At 43.2% G+C, this 24088-nt stretch overlaps 1 protein-coding gene across 9 annotated transcripts in view; it reads left to right on the top strand.

Annotated features, from left to right (window-relative positions):
• Positions 1 to 16032: 16032 nt before the first annotated feature.
• Positions 16033 to 24088, top strand: part of SRCAP (Snf2 related CREBBP activator protein) — a 32395-nt gene continuing 24339 nt past the window's right edge. For 4 of the 9 annotated variants that reach the window (XR_009047463.1, XM_057695376.1, XM_057695374.1 and 1 more), the window contains exons 1-8: positions 16033 to 16337; positions 17772 to 17845; positions 18404 to 18666; positions 20066 to 20317; positions 21728 to 21913; positions 22151 to 22291; positions 23073 to 23295; positions 23411 to 23688. Coding sequence is in view for 8 of the 9 variants with exons in the window: in XM_057695376.1 (XP_057551359.1) it covers positions 18613 to 18666; positions 20066 to 20317; positions 21728 to 21913; positions 22151 to 22291; positions 23073 to 23295; positions 23411 to 23688 (1134 nt within the window). In the remaining variant the exon portion in view is untranslated. Of the gene's footprint in view, positions 16338 to 16472; positions 16628 to 17771; positions 17846 to 18403; positions 18667 to 20065; positions 20318 to 21727; positions 21914 to 22150; positions 22292 to 23072; positions 23296 to 23410; positions 23689 to 24088 lie in introns of those variants that run through there. The other 5 variants (XM_057695370.1, XM_057695368.1, XM_057695371.1 and 2 more) reach the window with 5 other exon arrangements.

Genomic DNA, 24088 nt, shown 5'->3' with positions numbered 1-24088 from the left:
GAACCCACTCACCACAATGAAGAGCAGCCCCCCCCCCCGCTGCAACTAGAGAAAGCCCGTGTGCAGCAACGAAGCCCCAATGCAGCCAATAAATAAATAAATAAATAAATAAAATTAAAAAAATATATATATATATATGGAGAAGTAAGAGGCTAAGAACAGGAAGATACTTCTAAAGAGGAATAAAGAGGAGAGGCTTGCTCTACCAGAATTGTTAAAAAGCTGTGGCAATGAAGATGAGATGGTGTTGGCAGAAACAGAAATTCACCAAAATCTACTCGTGAATACAAAAAATTTTGATAAACGACCGGGGTGGTGTGGCAGATCTAAGGAGGGACTATTCAGTAAATGGAGCTGGGAAAAAAGTCACCCTATGGGAAAAAATATACACTATACACAAAAATCAACTCCAGATATAAGGACTTAATTATCAAAGGCAAAACTTTAAAAGTTTTAGGAGCAAATATAAGGGAATTTCTTTTTGACCTTGGAGTAATAAATCTCGAACAAAACACAAAAGGTTAGTTACAAAAGAAAATATTAATAAATCAAACCATATTGAAATTAAAACAAAATTGTAAGCTACAAATTTGAAGAAGATATGTGCAAACACATATAACCATTCAAGGATATATACTGAGGGCCTTCTTCAGCAGTCCAGTGGTTAAGACTTTGCCTTCCAATACTGGGGGTGAGGATTTGATCCCTGGTTGGGGAGCTAGGGTCCCACATGCCTCAGGGCCAAAAAGCCAAAATATAAAACAGAAGCAATATTGTAACAAATTCAATAAAGACTTTTAAAAAATGGTCCACATTAAAATAAAAAGGGTATATATTGAGATGACCTAAAGACCATTTATAAACCAACAAAGAATAATAAACCAATAGAAAAATGGGCGAAAGACTTGACCATGCATTTCAAAGAAGAGGAAGCATGGCTAAAAAGCTCATGGAGAGATGTTCAACATCATTCAAGGAAATACAAGAATATAATGAGATACCGAGTCTACGGCAAGAACTAAAACACCAAGAATTGGAGAAGAACTGTAGGCCTTCTATACTTTGCTGTTGGGAATATATATCCATACAACCATTTTGGAAATTAATTCATCATTCTTTCTAGTAAAATTGAATATTTACACACCTTAAAGCCTAGCAGTTCCACTCTTGGGCAGATATCCAGGAACAAGTCTTGCACAAGTGTTCCAGGAGACAGGTACATGAATATTCATAACAGCAGTGAACAAATGGCCAAAACCCAGAAAGAACCCGAAAAGCCTGTCGACAGAAGAATGGATAAATACATTGGGGCACCTTGACAAAATGAAATAGTATTCGAGTGAAATTGGAATTAACCACAGCTACACATAACAGTATGAATGAATTTCATTAATAGACCATTGAGTGTAAAAAGCAGAAAGTGAGAACCTGAGGACTACCTACACTGTGATACCCTTCTTTAAAATTCAGAAATAACTAAAATTAAGCAATATATTGTTTAATCATCATAGACAAGACAAAACTACAAAACTAAAGGGAAGAAAACAATAAACACAAAGTTCCAGAGAGTGGTTTCCTGGCTTGGGGTGGGGGAAGCAGCTTAAATAGGACAAAAGTAGAGCCCATCAGATGTGAATTATTGTCAATATTATTGTAATATTAATAAGTATATAAATACATGAATAAACAAATAAAAGCATAAAACAACAAGTAAATAAAGAAACAAAAGAGGGCTATAAACAGAAAATAACAATGTATCACAGATTAAGGATTTTAATTAATCCAATTCTTAGTACCTGAAGTCTTTTATAAAAAAAAAAAAAAAGCATGTACCATATGCTACCATTTGTGTGAAAACATTAGTTGGGGAAATATTCATTATCTATGCATAGAAAATTTTATTTTTATACACAGCTTTTCACAGGGTACCTGGGTGTCATGGAGTAGGAGGGTCATATAGGGAGACTTTCTTTTTACTGTATGCCTTTGTATACTGTTTGGAATTTTTGTTTAATATTGTGGATAGAATGTCTTTTCTAAAAGAGTTTGTGTCAAGATAAAAAAACCAAAATAAAAACAAAGCTTTTTATTCAGTAGAGTTGATGTTTCACAGCAGATATTTTAAAAGCCTGCTAATTATGATATTGATGAGGGAAGGGCAAACAGGCACCCTTCGTACCCTGTTGGTGGCACTAGAAGTTGGTGTAGCACCTAAGGAAGGCAATATTTAGTTGTGTCTATGGAAATCTTAAATCCATATATTCTTTGACCCAGCAATTCTCTTCCACTTTAAGAATTTACCTTATAGATTTACTTGTACAACTCAAGATACAAATGTACAAGATTATCCATCCTAGTATGGTACAAAGTTAGCTAGATAGTATATTATATGCACACAATTGACTATTTGGCAACTATTTAAAAGTAAGAGATAAATCTGTATGTATTGATATGGAAAGATGTCACACATATCAAGTGTAAAAAGGCACGATGTAGAACATACTGTACTGTACACAGTATGATATCATTTGTAGGTATAAAAGACACCTATTCATGGAAAATGTCTGAGAAAATACATATAACTTAACACTGGTTAATTCTGGGGAGTGGAATTAAGAAGGTGAAGGAAAGACATGCCTTTTGGTTTATACTTCAAAATACTGGATTTTATGTTTGACAAAGGGCAAACATTTATTACTGCAATTAAAAAAAACTAAAGAGTTCAAAACACAATGTCAATTACATCTCAATAAAGCTGGGGGGGATGTTCATAAATTAAAAAGAAGCAATGTATGCTCACTGCAAAAAAAGTTTTTAAAGAAAGTAAAGAAGACTATAAAGGAGAAAAGATCAACAGGTTTTGCCTTTTCATCTTCGACAAGATGATCACATTTAACAGTTTGGTATACTCTTCTAAAATTTTTGTCTGCTTTTTTGTTTGCCTATTTTGATATATTTATTTTTACAAAATGGAATCATATTATATATGTTGTTAGTTTTTTTTCACATTTTGTCATGTTAATAATATATACTTACAGCATCATTTATTTCCCAAACCATAAATAATGGTAATTTTTTTCTGATTTTACAAACGTGATTCACAAAGAAAATATCTCTATAACTGTGTTGCTAAATAAGAAATGCAGGTTGTAGAACAATAGGCATGGTATCCTCTCATTTTTGTTAAAAAAGAAAACGTGTGTGTGTAAGGTCTGAAAAAACACTGGATGTGAATAGCCATTAAACTTTGTTTGGAGTAGTTATGTGTGGGAGAGTGAGTGGATTGAGGTGGTTTGGATTTTTATAGCATGTTACTTTTTATAATAATGATACACGCCTGTGATAAATTTTTTTTTAATTCAGACAAGCTCACAAAAAGTTGAAATTATCCCAAATCCTACCACCCAGAGATAACCCCAGTCAATCCACTGGTGCGCAGGCTCACATTTCCTTGTCTGCCCGTACAAATATATTCATCCTCTCAATTTATAAATTGCAATTAGACAAAATGCACTACTCTGTACCCTGCTGTTTTCATTATGCTCCATGTCAGTACCTCATTCTCATGATTTCACATTATGCCATATAACAGCTACACTGTAATTTATTCAAACAATCCCTTGCTGTTGAATTTTTTTTAACAAAAACTTTTAAATTGTAAAATACACCATACATCAGAACAATGTATAAAACACATGTACTTCTTAAGGAGTAATTATAAAGTGAACACTTGTGTTACCTCTATCCTAGACACACTTCAAAATTGTTTATAAGTTAAAAAAAGAAAAGTATAACAAATAGCTGTGTACCTAGAATTAACAAACACATTCTGTTATTTTTTTTGCTTCCGTTTTAAAAAAATTTTTTGCGCTAACAAGATAACAAAATAGGATGTATTTTATTCTATTCGCCTTTTTTTTAAAGAGTACAGTACTTTATGTTCACTCTTCTGTGAATAGTTTAATGGACCAAGCCCAATACTGACCTCAGCCCAATAATTTCTTTTTGGGGTTTTAATGGTCTTAGCGTTCACCAGTGGGAGCCCCTTTGCCAAGATCCTCATGTCTTTTCGATAAGACTATATTAATCTTTGAAAATTTTCCTTGCTTCTTGGCTCTACAAGATGCTCCAGGCTCACCTTGTGCCTTTCAGCCCTAGACAAAGACTTGGCCTTTTCTGCAACCAGCCTTAGTTAGAAACCATAATCTGGGTGCTAAGGTGCATTGTTGGGGCGCAGAATTGCTAAATAAAATTCAACTTTACAGATAAAGGCGAAGTTCTTTTAGTTCTGTGAAATGGTATTATCACTTTTACATTTCCCTGATTACTCATTATGGCAACCATCTTTTCAATATATTTATTGGCAATTTGACTTTCCTTGTCTCCCAACTACTTCTTCACATAGTTGTCTTTTTTTGTTTGCTCTCACCTCTCTTAGTTCCCCGACCAGGGATTGAACCGAGGCTCTAGCACTGAAATCTCTGAGTCCTAACCACTGGACTGCCAGGGAGTTCCCTGGTTTTCTTTTGTTGAACCTTTTTGTCATGTCCAGATTTTTTTGCCTTTATAAACAATGCTGTGATGGACATCTTTGTCCATGCATATTTGCTCATTTTTCAAGTTGATTCCTTAAATAAATTTCTAAAAGTGTAATTTTGGGGGGAAAAGAATAGTTTTTACATTGAATACTTTTTTTCTTTTTAAAAAAACAGTCTTTAAAAAAATCCAAATCAAAAAGATTGTGCCCATATACACTCCCCACTGCAGCATGTGAGTGTCTGTCTTCCCACACCCTTCCTAGAATGGGGCATCATGATTTTACTTTCCCTCTTTTAGGGTTGGGGATGTTTTTGATTGCTGTGTTTACTTCAGATGTGCTGGAATCAATCCGTAAAGTCTCTGTGCTTGGCTGTGTTCTCACAAGTTCCCAGTCCTCCCAGAGAGGAGAGAGGTATTCTAGCAGCTCACCACCCTCTCCTAGCCTCCTGGGACCTCAGCCACTGTATAGCTGACTTCTGCAGTCTCCTCTGAGAGGTCCCCTGAAAGAGTTATTTGCTAAATCTGGCAACCCTATCCCCAGGTTCCCGTTCTACTTAAAAATTTTGGTCTCCATCACCTCTCACCTAGGCTACAGCAATTGCTTTCTAATCTCACCCCTATAATCCTTTCTTAACACTGGCTTCTGCTCAGAGGCCTCCTGCTACACTTAGAAATCCATCTAAACTCCTTCCAAACCCTACTAGATCCAAGCTTGACCCTCCTCTCCGGCTTCAACTCCTACTGTTTTCCCATCCCCTGCAGCCTCCTGGGCCTCCTGGTTGCTTCCTGTCAGGATAAGCTGGGCAGCCTCTTTGTACTAACTTACCTTTGCTTAGAATGTTCTTCCCCCAAAGCATTCTCTGTTCAAACGTCAGCACACCAGAGATGCCTTACCAGACTGCCTTGTCCAAAAAAGCACCACCCGTGCCCCTCACTCCCTCTCCCCAACCCTGCTTTATTTTTTCATAACATATATTACCCACTGTTACTTTATACTTTTACATGCTTATTATATATTTTTTCTTTGTTTTTCTCCAGCAGTAATATCAGCTCAATAAAAACCTGAATGTTGAATTTTTTTACTGATTTGCTTTTCCAATACTATCTCCCTAGTGCCTAGAATAATACCTGGAGCTTCATAGACCTGGACTTGATAGGCTGTGTTGCACAGCAGTTAAGGGCACACATGTGAATCAGTCTCTCTGGGTTCGAGTCCCTGCTCTGCTGCTTTCCAGCTGTGTCACTTGGGACAAGTTACTTAACCATCCTTTTTTACCTTCTGTAAAAATGGGGATGATAATCTACTCAAATAGGGTTATTGTGAGAATTAAGTGAATTAATTTATGTAAAAACATAGGTTGGTGCCTACAATGTTTGTCATTGTTATAATTTTTGAGTGACTCTCACACACATGGGTCATAGAGACATCAACCCCTATCTCTTGATATTTACTATGTGCTTGTCACTCCCCCAGACAATGGGTACAGACACGTGCACGTACGTGAACAAGACAGATGTGACCCCTCTCTTTTCCCTGAGCCTTCAGAAAGTCAAGTAGTTATTTCCAGTTAAAGTGCTGAGAGGCAAGAAAAAAAGAAAAGCAAAGCACAGAATGTTATAGAAGATATAATGTAACCTGAGAACCAGGGAAGGATGCTGGAGGCAGTGATGCTACTCTTGACTGGGTGGAAAGGAAAGAACCATTTGTGAGAAAGCCCAGAGTGGAGAAGGAGCCTATAAAGGGACATGAGTGAGAAGACCAGCATAGCTGGAGTGTGGAGAGGTGAGGGAGATGAGGCTGGAGAATTTGGCAAAGGCCATCAAGCAAGGCTTTGTGGGTCTCAGACGTGAGTTTCATGGGAATTGTGAAAGGACTTGAAGTAGAGTGACTCCGTCAGCTTTAAAGTTAGAGAAGTTTTTCCTGGCTGCTGTGTGGAGGAGAAACCTTCAGGTCTCTGTTCAACTGCCACCTCACTGGAGACTGCCTGGTCTAAAATGGCATCTCCCCGGCTCCCCGGCTCTGCCCCGCTCCACCTGCTTTACCATGTCATGAGGCCTTACATTGTACTACACTCTCTCATGCTTCTTCTCTGTTTACCCCCATTGGAATGGAAACCCTGCAGGAGCTGGAACTTTAGCAGGAGGAGAGACTGGCCACAGGGTGACCGCTTAGGAGGCTGGTGCAGACAGCCCAAGCCCTAGAATTTTTCCTTGCCAGGAGGATTAGAAGCAGCTGTCTGGCTGATAGAGAGCAAGAGGCTAGAGAACTAGACTCGCCTTGAAGCTTCATTTGCATATCACTTTACATAAGACTGAGAAAACAGTCGTTGTCCCTATCAAAGAACGGGGTGGGGAGGCAGTTAGAGATAATGGTAGCAGGGAGGGGGAGGACTAAAGTCCCAGCAGTCCCAACAAGCGGGTTCTTGGTACTGTCACTGATTAGAAGTCATTAGGGCTAAGAATTATGTGTGGGACTGGCGGAAAATGGATAGAGATATCCATCAGAGAGAAATATTTCAGATGTAATGGAAAAGACTTGGTGGCTGGATGTGGGGTGTGAGGGAAAGGGAAGGTGATGCCTTCCTTTCTGATTGGAGCAACTGGGTGGATACTGGTGGACGGCAGAGCAGATTTTGTGCTTCAGATCATGAGTTTAGTTCTATTAATTAATTAATTTATTAATTTATTTATGTTTGGCCATGCCATGAGACATGCAGTATCTTAATGCCCAACTAGGGATCGAACCCACACCCCCTGCAGTGGAAGCATGGCGTCTTAACCACTGGACCATCTGGGAAGTCCCCTGAGTTCAATTTTATTTATTTTTAAATATTTATTTACCTTATTATTATTATTTGCCTTTAAGAACTTTTATTGAAATGTAATTGACATACCATAAACTGCATATATTTAAAGTATACAATTTGGTATTTTTTTCTTATTAGTAATGTATATACGGCAATCCCCATGAGTTCAGTTTTAAGTGTATGTATCCAAAGTGCCTGGTGCCTGCAGGAGGAATCCAGGAGTTAGACTGGAAACCAAATTCCAAGCTGGGAATAATCCTTGCGAGTGCTTGGCTTAAGGGGTTTTCATGACAAATTACTGGAGCCTTAGAGATTAGTGTCTTTTTCTTCTGAGATCTCTTTAGGAAAATTACCAGAAATGCTTACATGCAAATGCTTTCAGGTTGCAACCTGGCTTTCCCGCCTAGATTGTTCTATAACCCCCAAATACTTTGAGAAATGAAGGGTCCCTGTAAGGGAGGGGTCCTGAAGCTTCAGGGGTCAGTAGCTCCGGGGTATCTGCCTCTGCCCTTGAGAACGTGTAAGATGACAGAAGGCAATTGAGGGAAGAATGCTGAGGAACCCCTACAATTGACGGAGGAGTCCGGGAGAAGTGGTCCGTGAGTGCGACTGAGAAGGAGCATCCAGGGAGGTAGGAGGTAGGAGGAGACTGGGAAAGGCTAGCTTCGCAGAAGGCAAGAGGAACTGCTGTTCAGAGGATCGTTATCACCAGCAATCAACTATCTGCCAAGTTCTGCTAATTCTTCCTCTGCAGCCTCTCCCTCCATCTCCACTGCCACCTGCTGGCCAGTGGCCCCCATTACAACTGGGTAACTGCTCTGGCCTCTCTAATGCCCAGCGTTTCAGCTATGTTTACAGCCACCCCATTTATTCTGTTAGATCGTCCTTTGGAAAGTGGATGCTGGACCATGCCAATTCATGCTCAATGACTTTGAATAGCTCCCTGTAACCTCCGAACGAATCCCGTACTACTTATCGTGGCATGCTGGGTCTTTGGCAGCTGGCTCCAGGGACTTATCTGCCTCAATCTGCTCCCTCATAAAGAAGATAAACTGATCTATTCACTATCCCTGCAACCCTCAACCTCACTGAGGCCATGTTGTCCTCCTGAAGTGCCTACTCTTCATGCCTAAATTTTTCAAGGTCAGACTCAAATGACAACTTCTATAGGAAGTCCCTTCCACTGGATCTGACATGACCCTTGATCCCCATGGCATCAAAACACTTTACCCTGATTTTTTACCAAGCTCACAGCTCATTCCCTAATGAGACTAAATTCTTTTTAAAAATTTTTTAATTAATTAATTTATTTATTGGCTGTATTGGGTCTTCGTTGCTGCACACGGGCTTTCTCTAGCTGCTGAGAGCGGAGGCTACTCTTCGTTGTGGTGCGCGGGTTCCTCACTGCCATGGCGTCTCTTGTTGCAGAGTATGGGCTCTTGGCGTGTGGGCTTCAATAGTTGCGGCGCATGGGCTCAGTAGCTGTGGCTCATGGGCTCTAAAGCGCAGGCTCAGCAGTTGTGGCGCACGGGCTTAGTTGCTCCATGGGATCTTCCTGGAGCAGGGCTCAAACCCTTGTCCCCTGCATTGGCAGGCAGATTCTTAAACAATGCGCCACCCAGGAAGCCTGAGACTAAATTCTTGAGAGCAAGGACTGTGCCATCTTCACTCCTGTCTCTCCCACTCATGTGTAGGAAAAAGAGGTTGCAGATTCAACTGCCTTCAGGAGCCAGGCAGATATGACAAATGTGTGAAATTGCCCAGTAAAAGACAATTAGAAATGGTAGGGCTTATGGCAAGTAAGAACCTTCATTCTCCTGCCTAAAGTATTAATACTACTCAGAACATTAAAGCATTATGTAAAGCATATCTGAAGGCTAAACTTGATCTGAAGATCAACAGTTTGAGACTCTGAAATAGAAGTTCAAAATACACCTCTGCATTTAGCTGATTCTTTAGAGGTTTCAAAGCAATTTTACATCAGCAACTCTATCCCCACTTTACAGATGAGGAAAGCGAGGCTCAGAGAGGTGAGCGGAATTGCTTAAGGTCACATAGCAAGGAATTAGCAGTACAAGGCTAGGTTCAACCCATTCAGACTCTGGCCTGGCCTCGTCTTCTGAGGATGATGGGAAGAGGGTCTGAAAAGATGGGCATCATTCACCTTTTTAAAATTAATACCTTATTTATTTATTTATTTATGACCATGCCACTTGAGGGATCTTAGTTCCCTAACCAGGTATCAAACCCAGGCCCACGGCAGTAAACATGCCAAGTGCTAACAGCTGGACCGCCAGGGAAGACTTTACTGTTTTTTTAGAACAGTCTTAGGTTTACAACACTGAGGGGAAGGTACAGAGATTTCCTATATAGCCCTCGTCCCCACACATGCATAGTATCCCTCCATTTTCAATGTTTCCCATGAGAGTGCTGCATTTGTTATATTTTTTTCTGAAGGTTCTCCTTTTTTCTTTTTTTTTTTTAAGACTTTTTTGATGTGGACCATTTTTAAAGTTTTTATTGAATTTGTTACAATATTGCTTCTGTTTTATGTTTTGTTTTTTTGGCCAGTGAGGCATGTGGGATCTTAGCTCCCCAATCAGGGACTGAATCTACAGCCCCCTGCACTGGAAGGTGAAGTCTTCACCACTGGACTGCCAGGGAAGTCCCACATTTGTTATAACTGATGAACCTACACTGACACATTATTATCACCCAAAAGTCCATAAATTACATTATGGTTCAATCTTGGTTTTGTACATTTTATGGGTTTGGACAAATGTATAATGACATGTATCCACCATTTATAGCATCATACAGAGTATTTTCTGCCCTGAACATCCACTGTGCTCTTATTTGTTCCATCTCCCCACCCCCAATCACTGACAACCATTGATCTTTTTACTGTCTCCAGTCTCCATAGTGTTGCCTTTTCCAGAATGTTGTATGCTTGGAATCCTACAGTATGCAGTCTTTTCAGATTGACTTTTTTTGTCTTAGTAACATGTATTTAAGGTTCCTCCATGTCTTTTCATAGCTTGATAGCTCACTTCTTTTTAGCACTGAATAATAGCCCATTGTCTGAATGTACCACAGCTTATTTATCCACTCCCCTATTGAAGGACATTTTGGTTGCTTCCAAGTTCTGGCAATTATGAATAAAACTGCCATAAACAACCATGTGCAGGTTTTGTGTGGACATAAATTTTCAACTCTTTTGGGCATTTAAAGGGAACGATTTCTGGTTCATATGGTAAGAGTATGTCTACATTTGTAAAAAACCACCAAATTGTCTTCCACAGGGGCTGTACCATTTTGCATGCCCACCAGCAATGCATGAGAGTTCCCGTTGCTCCACATTCTTCTCAGCATTTGGTGTTGTCAGTGTTCTGGATTTGGGGCATTCTAATAAATGTGTAGTGCTTTCTCGTTGTTTTAATTTGCATTTCCCTGATGACATATGATGTGGAGCATCTTTTCATATGCTTATTTGCCATCTTTGTGTATCTTTTCTGGTAAGGTGTCTGTTAAGGTCTCTGACCCATTTTTTAAATCAGGTTGTTTTCTTTTTTTTAAGCTCTTTACTGGAATACAATTGCTTTACACTGTTGTGCCAGTTTTTGCTGTACAACAAAGTGAATCAGCTGTATTTATACATATATCCCCATATCCCCTCCATCCTGAGACTCCCTCCCAACCTCCCTATCCCATCCCTTTAAGTCATCACCCATCATGGAGTTGATCTCCCTGTGTTATGCAGCAGCCTCCCACTAGCTATCTATTTTACATTTGGCAGTGTATATATGTCAATGCTACTCTCTCACTTCGTCCTGGCATCCCCCTTGCCCACACCCCCGTGTCCTCAAATCCATTCTCTACATCTGTTTATTCTTGCCCTGTCACTGGGTTCATCAGTACCTTTTTTTAAGTTTCCACATATATGAGTTAGCATATGGTATTTGTTTTTCTCTTCTGGCTTACTTCACTCTGTATGACAGTCTCTAGGTCCATCCACCTCACTACAAATAACTTAATTTCATTCCTTTTTATGGCTGAGTAATATTCCATTGTATATATGTGCCACATCGTCTTTATCCATTCATCAGTTGATGGGCATTTAGGTTTGTTTCCATGTCCTGGCTATTGTAAATAATGCTGCAATGAACACTGTGGTACATGTTCTTTTTGGATTATGGTTTTTGTTGTTTTCTTATTTTTGAGTTTTAAGAGTTCTTTGTAGGGACTTCCCTGGTGGCGCAGTGGTTAAGAATAGGCCTGTCAATGCAGGGGACATGGGTTCAAGCCCTGGTCCAGGAACATCCCATGTGTCACAACTACTGAGCCCGTGCCCTGGAGACTGCGAGCCACAACTGTTGAGCCCACGTGTCACAACTACTGAAGCCCACACACCTAGAGCCCATGCTCTGCAACAAGAGAAGCCACCGCAATGAGAAACCCGCGCACTGCATCGAAGAGTAGCTCCCACTTGCCGCAACTACAGAAAGCCTGTGCACAGCAATGAAGACCCAACGCAGGCAATAAGTTAAAAATAAAATTTTTTTTTAAAAAAAGAGTTCTTTGGGACTTCCCTGGTGGTGCAGTGGTTAAGAACCCACCTGCCAATGCAGGCGACATGGGTTCAATCCCTGGTCCGGGAAGATCCCACATGCTGGAGAGCAACTAAACCCGTGAACCACAACTACTGAGCCTGCGCTCTAGAGACCACAAGCTACAACTACTGAGCCCCTGCGCTGCAACTACTGATGCCTGCGAGCCTAGAGCCCGTGCTCCCCAACAAGAGAAGCCACCACAATGAGAAGCCCGTGCACCGCAAGGAAGAGTAGCCCCTGCTTCCCACAACTAAAGAAAGCAACGAAGCAACGAAGACCCAACACAGGCAATAATAATAATAATAATAATAATAATAATAATAATAATAATAACTTAAAAAAATAAAAAAGAGTTCTTTGTATATTTTGGATAACAATCCTTTATCAAATGGATCTTTTGCAAATATTTTCCCTCTGTCTCTGGCTTATCTTTTCATTCCCTTGACATTGTCTTTCACAGAGCAGTTTTCCATTTCAATGACGTCCGGTTTATCAATCATTTCTTTCATGGATCATACCTTTGCTCTTGCATCTAAAAAGTCATCATTGCCACATACGAGGTCATCTAGATTTTCTCCTGTTATCCTCTAGAAGTTTTATAGTTTTGTGCTTTACATTTACATGTATGATCCATTTTGAGTTAAGTTTTGTGAAGGGTATAAGATCTATGTCCAGATTAATTTTTTTTTTGCATGTGGATGTCCAGTTGTTCCAGCGCCATTTGTTGAAAAGATTGTCTTTGTTCTATTGTATTGCCTTTGCTCCTTTGTCAAAGATCAGTAGACTATATTTACATGGGTCTATTTCTGGGCTCTCTACTCTGTTCCATTGATTTGTGTCTATTTTTTTGCCAATGCCACACTGTCTTGATTACTGCAGCTTTATAGTAAGGCTTGAAGTCTGATAGTGTCAGTCTTCCAATTTTGTTCTCCTTCAGTACTGCTTTGGCTATTCTGATCTTTTGCCTCTCCATACAAACTTTAGAATCAGATTGTTGATATCCACAAAATAATACTTGCTTGGATTTTGATTGGGATTGCATTGAATCTACAGATCAAGTTGGGAAGAACTGACATTTGACAATATTGAGTCTTCATCATTCACTTTTCACTCAACCAAAATTTCATTTGTCTAATGGAACAATCTCTTCTTCACAGGGTTGTTTGAAATGTTTTTCATATATTAATTGTCTAGAGATACTGTGAACCCTGTGACAATGTCCCTGCTCTCAAGGAGTTTATCTTCTAGTGGAAAGGGGGCAGAAAATAAACAAGCTTACAAATAAATTAATAATTTCATGTAAGTGTTGTGAAAAAGGCATGTGATAAAGAGTGACAGGCAGTGAAGGGCTATTTAATGTCAGGGAACTTCTCTCAAGAGGCAACATTTGAACTAAGACCTTCATGAAAAGGGAGAGCTGGCCATGAGAAACATTATTATTATTATTATTATTATTATTTTTTGGCCTCACTGCATGGCTTGTGGGATCTTAGTCCCCTGATCAGGGATTGAACCTGGGCCCATGGCAGTAAAAGGGCCAAGTTTTAACCACTGGACCGCCAAGAAATTCCAAGGGAAATTTTTATTATTTATTTATTTTTTAAATTTATTTACTTATTTATTGGCTGTATTGGGTCTTTGTTGTTGCATGCGGGCTTTCTCTAGTTGCAGCAAGTGGGGGCTACTCTTTGCTGCAGTGTGTGGGCTTCTCATTGCAGTGGCTTCTCTTGTTGCAGAGCACAGGCTCTAGGTGAGCAGGCTTCAGTAGTTGTGGCCCATGGGCTCAATAGTTGTGGCTCACGGTCTCCAGGGCACAGGCTCAGTAGTTGTGGCACATGGGCTTAGCTGCTCCGAGGCACGTGGGATCTTCCCAGACCAAGGCTCAAACCCATGTCCCCTGCATTGGCGGGTGGATTCTTAACCTCTGTGCCACCAGGGAAGCCCCTCTGATACATTTCTAGGATCCCCCTTGTGCATCTTCCCAGTTAAAACCCTTCTCCCTCAATGGTTATTGTTCTGGTTTTTATCACCATCAATTAATTTTGCCTGCTCTTGAACTTTATATAATTGGAATCACATGCATTTACTCTTGTTTCTGGCTTCTTCAGCTCAATATAATGTCTGTCCTATGGGAATTTTAAGCCATGATACATAATTGTCACTTAAGAGGACTAAGGTGCCATTTGGGGAACTTTAGTGTGAGAGCATCATGATGTGACTTTATATGAAAGGTCACTCTGGCTGCTGGGTGGAGAATGGAGTAAATGGAAACAGGAGTGGAAGTGGGAGGCCCAGTCAGGAGTAATCCAAGCCAAGACATAATGGTGGCTGGACCAGGGTTATGGTCATAGACACAGAAGACAGATTTTAGACTTATCTTGAGTTTGAGCTCACATATCCAATACCAGTTATTTTTGTTTTTAATAAGGTGTGATAATACTAATAAATTTCTTGAATAATCTGAGACTGGCATGATGAGTTGTCATGTATAAACCATGTTCCTACCCTCAGGGGGTTAACAATGGTTTTGGGGGTGGGGTGGACAGACCATGAATCCAGATACAATGCAATCAGTGCTTTATGAAGGAGGCTATGGGAGCCAGCAGGGGTATTAAACCAGCCTGACAGGGCTTCCTAGGTGGCGCAGTGGTTGAGAATCCGCCTGCCAATGCAGGGAACACGGGTTCGATTCCTGCTCCAGGAAGATCCCACATGCCACGGAGCAACTAAGCCTGTGCACCACAACTACTGAGCTTATGCTCTTAAGGAAAACAAACAAACAAACAAACAAACAGCCTGACGGTGGTCAAGAGAGATCGCCTGCGGGTTGTGGCCCTTGAGCTAAATTCTGAAGGAAAAGTATTGAAAAAGGATGAAAAATGTACATGGCAAGGCCAAGAAATGTGAGATCTCTTGGGAGCTCAGTGTGGGGAGCTCAGTGTGGTTCTATGATGGGAGTCTCAGAAATATGGAAAGCTTGGCCTGGAAAAAAAGACATTGAAATGGATGGGTCTTTATCCACTTTTTCAATCAATCTATCCTGGATGCTTCTGTGTGTGCCCTGAGGCTCCAGCATAGGAGAGCGGTAGCAAACTGACAGCCTGTGACTGAATCTGATGTATTTCGGCCCACATTCTTGTAGGGAGACCACAGGAACAGTGGTATGAACAGTGGCTATTCCTTTTGCACAGAGCACATCGTCTCCTGTTCCTCACATTCCTCATCTGCCCCTGCTTTATTTACACTACCTTCCTGGTCCTTCTAAGCTTTTGAGTTTTCAATTCCTGGTCTTTGCTGTAAGAAAAATAGGACTTCAAATCATGGACACACAGAGAGAATAATCAACTCTTTTGAGTAAATGGGTAAGAGCTAAACTGAGTGGATGAAGAGGAGCTGATTGCGAGCTTTATCTGGGATTCCTAACCTGGCTCCTAGGGTGGGCTTTAGGTGGTCAACTTTGTGACAGTGTTTGTATCCTTGTGACTTAGACTGCTTGGCTATAAATCTTGGTTTGAGGCTCTGTCACTGGTTAATCTTTGAGCCTCAAATCATTTGTAAAATGGAGCATTGTTGGGATTAAAAGAGATAATCAGTGCACAAAGTGGCCTCGGTAGAAGGTATGTTATTATTCTTCTTCTATTCCGGGGTGAAGGTATCAGATTCTTAAAGGGGTTCTTAACCTAAAAAGTTGGCGAATATACGGCATAAGTTCTTAGGAGCTGTTGGGAATACCACCTTTGTGTAAAACGAAGCAGCTCTACATAAGTTGACTGCCATGGGAATCCAGAGGCCCAGGTTCCACTGTTAACTTGCCGAAAGTACGTGAGAAATTGCTTCCGCTCTCCGGGTGATCAAAAAAAAGTGGGGGGACTGATGCGACTTGGCAGCCGCAATGCAGCTCCAGTGGCAGCTTCCGTGATGGAGGATTAAAAACTCTGCCGCGGGGCAAGCGCGGAGCCTCCCTGCAAACTACATCTCCCAGCATGCCTTCCGCTTCGGGCAGCGCCCTACGCTAGCACGCGAGCCTCCCCACTCCCCCAACCTCCAGTTACTGTATCTCGCGAGAGGACGGGCCGCGCCGGCGGTAGCGATAGTGAGCTGTGGTGGTGGCGGTGGTGTTGGTGGTGGCGGCCGAGACGGCGGCGGCCATTTTGGTGAGGCCTCGGAAGCGGCGGCGGCGGTTCGCTGCGAGTAGCGTCTCCTATTTTTCCCACCCACCGCCTGCATCTCTGTGCCGCGAGAGGAAGCAGTGGAAGCAAGGCGGTGGCAGTAGCCGCGGGCCCCAGGGGAATTTAAAGGCCGCAAAGGCGGCGGCCAAGAGGGGGCCCTCCCCCCTCCTCGGCGGGAGGGGGGGGTGGTGCGCACGCCCCCGAGGACGCAGGTAAGGAGAGGAAGACAAGATGGCGGACGCCCCAAAGTTCCCCCTCCCCTGACGGGTGACTGCGCGCGCATCTTTCCGCCACCGCCTCCCCTCCCACCTTCCCGGGGTGCTGCGCGCGCACCTTCGGCCGGGGCCCCGGGGCCGGTGTGCGAGGCTGTCGGCGCGCGCCCATAGAGACAGGCTGAGGGGGGCCAGGCCGGCCGGCTCTGGGCCCGGGCGCGTCTCCTCTCCTCTCCCGCCCGTCTGCGCACGCGTGCCTGAGCGAGCGAGCCCTGAGAGGACGGACCCAGGTGCGCTCCTGCCCGCCCACCAACCCCAGCCCCCCCTCAGGGGCGCGCGAGAAGAGGAAGGGGGGCGTGGGACGAGTAGTCGGGGCGCGCGCCCACCACATCCAGTCAGCAGCCAGGACCTGGCGGCACGAGCCCTCCCTTATCTCAGCCTTTTGCGGTCTGGTGGTGGGGGGCTCCCTGTCGGGCAGGGATGAGAGACTTCCTAGCCCTGCGACCCTCGTGTGCGTGGGTTTGGGTTCTGGCGGGAGCCCCCGGGCGGTGCGCGCAGCCGGCTCTCTCCGCCTCCAGGCGCGCACGCGCGGGCCCCTCCCCCAGCCGCGCACGTTGGGTGGGGTGGGAGTCTAGGAGTAGGCGGGGCTATCTTAGGGCTAGTGGCAAGTTGGGGCAGAGGTCAGGGGTCACGCTGGGTCAGGCTGTTGGGACGGGTTGGGAGACGGTGATGAAGCCGGGGGTCGAGAGTTCAAGCTTCTTGGATTTTGGTTAGCTGGATCCCAGTGATTCTGTTGTGGAAGATGGAGTGAATCGAAGGCTGCACCGTGGTTAAGGAATTTCCTTAAACACTGGGAAACACTTCCGGGCCTTGTGTGGGTTTATCCTGCCTGTTTCCGGGGTATGGTTCTTAGCCGATCCGCCTTCCTGACCTCTGCTCCTCTAAGGTCTGCTGCTCTAGTTCTGGTGTTTGGGGAAGTGTCTTATGGAGCAGGTATAGGAGTTGCAGGGCCTGCCCTGAGGAAGGGTGGATTCTCCTGTGTTCAGCCCTTTGGAAAGGAGAGCGGGCTGCCAGGCAGCCAGCCCCTTTTGAGCTTCTGGATGTGACAGCTTTTTTGGCTTTGTTAATTTGCCCTCCATTCAGCGGTTGGAGCCTTTTACCCTTAAGCATCTTAAACTTTTTTGGGGGGCTTCACTTCCCTGCTTCTCCCGAGCCAGAATCTCATGTCCCTAGGGAAGTCTGTTTTCACAAAACATGGTTTTTATTTTTCTGAAACGTGATCTTTTTCTACTACTGTAGTTCTCTTCAGCCTTTGAACCGATTTGGGTATATTTAAAAGCCTCAAAAGTTGATGCAAAGAAAACTTTGATGGGTGTTGGTAAATGTGAATTAGTTGTTCCTCACTCCTGTTTTCTTCCCTGTTTGATGTTTCAGGCGTGATTCCCCTCAGTACGGCGACACCGTGGAAGTACAGACTTTCACAGGGGGTGTGGTCTCAGCTCACACAGGTGAGGGCTCAGATACCATTTTGTATAATGATACTAATGCGAGAGATGTTTGAATTAATGGTTATGGTGCAACAACAGATCTGGGACTATGGTTAGAGAAAGATCTGATCACCCTGGCACTACCAAGGAGAGTAGCATGTTCTCTGTTTTTGGCATCAGACTACCTAGGTTTGTCCTTCTCCTACTTCTTTACTGTGTGACCTTATGCAAGTCATTTGGTTTCTTTGTGTTCTAATTTCTTAACTTACAAAATAGAGGAAATAGTAGAGTATAAGCTCCATTTAGGTCAGAGGTCTTTTCTGCATAGCTCTGTTTTCAGTATGTAGCAGGAACTAAATGAGCATTTATTATGGTATCTGGTTTATAAGGTAGATGTTAGGGTTATAGAACTCATGAAGTAAGTACTCAGTAAAGTATTTGTCAGGTAGTAGATGCTCAAGAAACGTAATCTATAATCACTGTGTTCTGTTATCTTTATCTATTACTGTTGTTCCTCGTTTTTAAAAAGACTCTTTAATCTTTCTAAATCCCACCTCTACTCTTTTTACCCTACTTTAGGTGCTCCAGAGGCCGGTGGACCTGAGCGGAGGCTGGGACGCCCTAGTGGGCCCCGGGCCCTGGAAGGCGGGTCCCGGTGGCCGGTGGCCCAGAATGAGGCCAGCTCCCAGCATGCCCTGCAGCCGGACGCCAGCCCCTCGGCCAGCAGCAGTGGTGATAACGACCCAGTCGTTCTTCAGGCATCCAAAGAGGAGCCTGGGAGAGGGACCATGCAGAGCAGCCCCTCCCCTGCTCACCCTCAGCTCCCAATCTTGCAAACACAGGTTTGAAAGTGGGGAGGGTTCCTTCTCTGCTTCTGCTTTGTGGACTGCTGGCTTTGAGGCAGAAGAAATGTGGAAGGTCTTAGTCATGTTTCCATGATACTAGCTACCTGAGTAGCTGAGTTCAGGAAATCTTTGATGCTCAGGGGGGCTGTCGAGCCTGTTGGATACTCATATTCTACTTGACATTTGTGTAATGTTGATCTCTTAAGAGCATGGAAACTCCTCATTACGTGAAAAAGATTGAATTAGGCCAGGTTGGAAATGGAGTTTGCAACAAAATGCTTTTAAGACTGTGTGCTTTGAGAATAGCTCAGTTTCGTTTGGAACTAGAACGAGGTAAGCCTTAATGGATGGTGTGTAGTAGTCATTCATTTTTTTTTAATGTTTATTTTTATTTACTTATTTGGTTGCACCAGGTCTTAGTTGCGGCAGGCAGCCTCCTTAGTTGTAGCCCACGAACTCTTAGTTGCTGCATGTATGTGGGATCTAGGGATCGAACCTGGGCCCCCTGCATTGGGAGTGCGGAGTCTTATCCACTGCACCACCAGGGATGTTCTGTGTAGTATTCATTCTCTTCTTATACTGAGGGAGTGCTGGAGGTAGGGGAAAAAATCATGACTTTTAGAACTGGACAAACCTAGGGTTCTGTACAGTAGGCTTTTGATGGTTATGTGTTTGATATTTGTAATTTTCCTGAGCAAGTTGGAAGTTCTCTGACATAATGTCTTTCTTCATTCAGTTGAGGTAGGAATTTGAGTGGCACACTGTGAAGCTTGTGTGCTAGAGTGAATTTCATGAGTTCCCTCAATATCCACATTTAAGTAGGACTTTGTTCTCTACTTATTATTGCTTGTGCAGTATCTTGTAATAGGTGGATGTTTAAGAACAGTGACCAACCCTCCCTTTTCCTCTTCTTCCTCTCCTGTAAAGGAAACTACCAAGACTGCTGATGAGCATAAAGAGGTTTAGGTGATCTTGGGCTTTTTTGATGCCTTTTGAATTTGGTGATAGCTCACATTTATTTGTGTGGGTGAATCTGCCATACTTGCTGTGAAAAGGAGGGGAAAATAGGGAGTTATTTATGTGAGTGAAATCATTGAGGTTCTGAAAAGACCATAAAATTTGAAATCATTTGCTATAGTGGTATTCTTGAATTTGGGAATTGTGTAAATGTCAGGTATAATTCTGTACTCTTGCATGCCCAGTGTTTACTGGAAACTTGGCCTTGCTATCTTGAGTACCTTATTAAAACTTTATCCCAAATGCTGTGTTTATAAAAATGAGATTGATACCTTACTCCAGAGCTTTTTCTTGTGAAGATAGAATGAAGTAATGTACTTAAAATCCTGGTAAAGTGCTGCTAAGTATTCATTTCGTCTATCATTTACTCCTTTTCTAGATGGTGTCGGACGGCATGACAGGCAGCAATCCCGTGTCACCTGCCTCATCCAGTTCCCCAGCTTCTAGTGGGGCAGGTGGCATCTCCCCCCAGCATATAGCTCAAGATTCCTCTTTGGATGGACCTCCAGGGCCCCCAGATGGTGCCACAGTGCCCCTGGAAGGGCTCAGCTTACCCCAGGCTGCTGACCTGGTTAACAAGGGCCCAAAGTGGGAGAAGAGCCACGCTGAGATTGCAGAGCAGGCCAAGCATGTACGTATTGGGAAGGCCCCTGAGGGTTCTTGGGAGTCTTCTTCCCTGAACTATGTCCCATGGATGTTTTACATTTCTTGCCTTGTCTTTGATTTAGAATATAGGCTCTGCTTTGACTTACGTGATCTTGAGCAAGTTGCTTGAACTCTAAGCCTCATTTTCTTTTCTATAAAAGAGGGTTGGTGTAATAGTCAATAGGCTGTTCAAAGGTTTTAAGTTAAAGGAGAAAATAGACACGAAAGTGCTTTGTAAGCTATGAGGCTCCTAAGACTTACTGGTTTCTACTTCACATTTCTCTCCTGTAGTCTTTGTTACACTGATCAGAGGTAAATGTGGTCTCTGGGTCAGCAACATCAGCACTACTTGGAAACTTATTAGAAATGCAAATTATTTGTATCCTTTTTCTACCTACGATTTAAAACTCTAGGCATGGGGTCCAGCACTGTCTTGAAAAGTGCTACAGTGCTGCAGATGATTCTGATGCATGCTTAAATTTGAGAGCCATTGGTGTAATATCCATGTTTTTCTTGGTGTTTCCTTGGTGACCATCAGGCCATTTAGTTTCCTGTCTCATCTGTGGCTGTTAGTTCTTTTGATTTAGTTTTTGTCAGAAGAGGACAAAAATAATGAGGGCAATTGTCCTGAGTTTTTTTTTTTTTTTTTTTTATTTTATTATATTTTTTTTGTGTCCTGAGTTTTTAAGTCACTTCTGTTACGTAAAAATTTCGAGTGTGTCCATTTTTCTTCTTATGAGATATAATCAGTGTAGAAACAGTGTTATCTTTTTGTTATACTAACCACTGTTAATCTTTTTGTGTATAACTTTTCAATATTTTCCATTAAAAAGTACATTTTTATAACAATAGGTTTTTAAAACAAACAGGATCATGTAAATTGGATTTTGTAGCATGTTTCTAAGTATGAACATACTCTTGTGTAAGTAGAATTCTACAGCAATGAAGATCCCTTGTATCTTGAGTTAGTAAGGAAACATGCTTTCCCTGCTTCTCTGGGAAGCTCTCCTTGGGATATATTTTTCTGGGTCTTGCCTGTATTCATAAGGTATGGAGTGTGAAATAATGGAAAGAGCATGAAATCTGGTGTCTGGAGTCATTAGACCTAATTTTTTTTTAAGAACTTCTATTGAGATACAGTTGACATATAATAAACTGCATAATTCCCAGTCCTTATCACTTCCTACCTGTGTAATCTCAGGTAAATCAATTTTCCTGATCTTTTTTTACTCACCTGAAGAGTGTGTAATATCAACTCATAGGATTGGTATGTGGACTCAGGACAAGCATATAACACTCAGTCCAGTCAGTGCCTATATGTAGTCAGGGATTCAGCCATGGTCATGAGGTGTAGTATATGTCCAGTAACTTGATTGACCTAGCTCTCCCTCATTAGGAGGCTGAGATTGAGACTCGGATTGCTGAGCTGCGGAAGGAGGGTTTCTGGTCACTGAAGAGGCTGCCTAAAGTGCCCGAGCCTCCCCGCCCCAAGGGCCATTGGGACTATCTCTGTGAGGAGATGCAGTGGCTCTCTGCCGACTTTGCTCAGGAGCGCCGTTGGAAACGGGGTGTGGCCCGTAAGGTATGTCCTTAACCGGGCCTACTACCTTCCATTTCGTTTTCAGGTTTGCTCTTCCTTTATGGGTAGGTTGGTTGGAAGGGAACCAGACATAACAGTGTAGGGTGCTTGTAAATGCCCCTCATCTCAAGAGGCAAGCTCTGACTTCCCAGGTTTCTTGGCTTTGATTTTTCTCTTTGCTCTTGACTTGGGGAGGAGCCAGTGGTCTGGCCTTGGAGTGTTTTCACCTCATTCCCACAGGTGGTGCGAATGGTGATCCGGCACCATGAGGAGCAGCGGCAGAAAGAGGAACGGGCCCGGAGGGAGGAGCAGGCCAAGCTGCGCCGAATCGCCTCCACCATGGCCAAGGACGTTAGGCAGTTTTGGAGCAATGTGGAGAAGGTATGCAGCAGAAATTGGGAAAAGCAGATGCCTTGGGGTTGATTGGTGCGGAGCATGGTAGCAGTAATGATCAACAAGTTCTCCTTGAAAGAGTGTATAATTATGATTTCATGCAACTCTAATGACATTTCTGTTGTGTGTTGGACCTTTCAAGCATTGACTGTTATGAGGAAGAGAAAAGTACAGTGGAAAAATACAGGCCCTGACTTTGCGGATTGTTAATAGGACTTCTTGACTCCTTTACACCATTTGTCCTTTGCAGGGCATTCAGCATGCTTTTTCTAAAACCTGTCTTTGCCATTTATCTGTTTAAGTACCATCGAAGTTCTCATTAATTTAATTGTTCCTATATATTAAGCTATAATTGTTTCTTAAGTATTACCTGGCTCCTGTCTATATTTTCATTCTTTTATCCTGCCAGTTCCTTTCCTTTTTTGCACTTCAAACATTCTCTTGTTACATCCGTGGCTGTTTACACATGCTTTTTCTGCTGCTGGGAATGCCTTCCTCCTCATTTTCACTTAGGGAACACCTACTTAATCTTTAAGATTCAGCTCCAGATACACTTGTAAGTCTTTTCCCACTGCCTGAGACTAAGCTGACCCTTCTCTCTCCTGTGCTTCCTTTCTGCTTTCCTCAGAAGCACCCTTAAGGTCATGTAGCTCTTGCTCCTGGAAAGCCAGCCCAGGGTCTAGCATAGAGGAAATGTCCCTAAATGTTGAGTAAGAGTTCATGAGTAGAAGATTATCTTGGTGACCCCTTCATTGCATCCTTGTGGCAGGTGGTGCAATTCAAACAACAGTCACGGCTTGAGGAAAAGCGGAAAAAAGCCCTGGACCTGCACTTGGACTTCATCGTGGGGCAAACTGAAAAGTACTCAGACCTTCTGTCTCAGAGCCTCAACCAGCCACTAGCCTCCAGCAAAGCTGGTTCCTCCCCTTGCCTTGGCTCTTCCTCAGCTGCCTCTAGTCCTCCACCCCCAGTTTCCCGGATGGATGACGAAGGTGTGTGTCCTCTTTAGCTCTATTACTCTTCCTCATGTACCCTTTCCAGAGCTGAAAACCCACCCTGTGGCTTGCAGGGCCCCGTGGACTTTGTGACCTTGTTCTCCTGCTATAGATGGGGACTTCCAACCCCAAGAGGAGGAGGAAGAGGATGATGAGGAGACGATTGAGGTTGAAGAACAACAGGAAGGCAATGATGCAGAGACCCAGAGGCGTGAGATTGAGCTACTTCGACGTGAGGGAGAACTGCCACTGGAAGAGCTGCTCCTTTCCCTCCCCCCTCAGCTGCTAGGAGGGCCTTCCAGCCCCTCAAGAACCCCCTCATCTCGTGATAGTGACACCCGAGATGGGCCTGAAGAAGGTGGTGAAGAAGAGCCCTCTCAGGTGTTGAAGGTATGGGCAGAAGGGGATAGAAGATGGGTTCAGAGTGGGAGCAGAGGGAGAGCCTCAAGGACTGAGTTCTTTGGTCTGTAAGGTTGGTTGTGGTTTTCAGGAGTTCTCTCTGGTCTGAGCAGTTGGGCTCTCGTTTGAGGATGGATAGGAAAGAACCTGGGTTTGGGGCAAGTTACAGTCTGAGGTAGGCAGATTTCTGATGCGTGGAAGAGTATACTGTACTCTACTCTTTGAGTTGCTGCTATAACCTTGCAAAAAGACTTCCTTTGGCCCTTGTCGCTTGTAGGAAATGGCCTAATACTTACTTGCTGGTTTGTAGGTTTGGAGCTGGGATAGTAACCTTGAAGTCTCTTTTGGACCTAAGCTCTCTGTTTCTCCATGTGTCTGAGTGCATGGGGTT

Source organism: Hippopotamus amphibius, chromosome 9, assembly GCF_030028045.1.
Source record: "Hippopotamus amphibius kiboko isolate mHipAmp2 chromosome 9, mHipAmp2.hap2, whole genome shotgun sequence".
NCBI classification, from domain to species: Eukaryota; Metazoa; Chordata; class Mammalia; order Artiodactyla; family Hippopotamidae; genus Hippopotamus; species Hippopotamus amphibius.
This window is presented reverse-complemented; position numbering and strand designations above follow the sequence as displayed.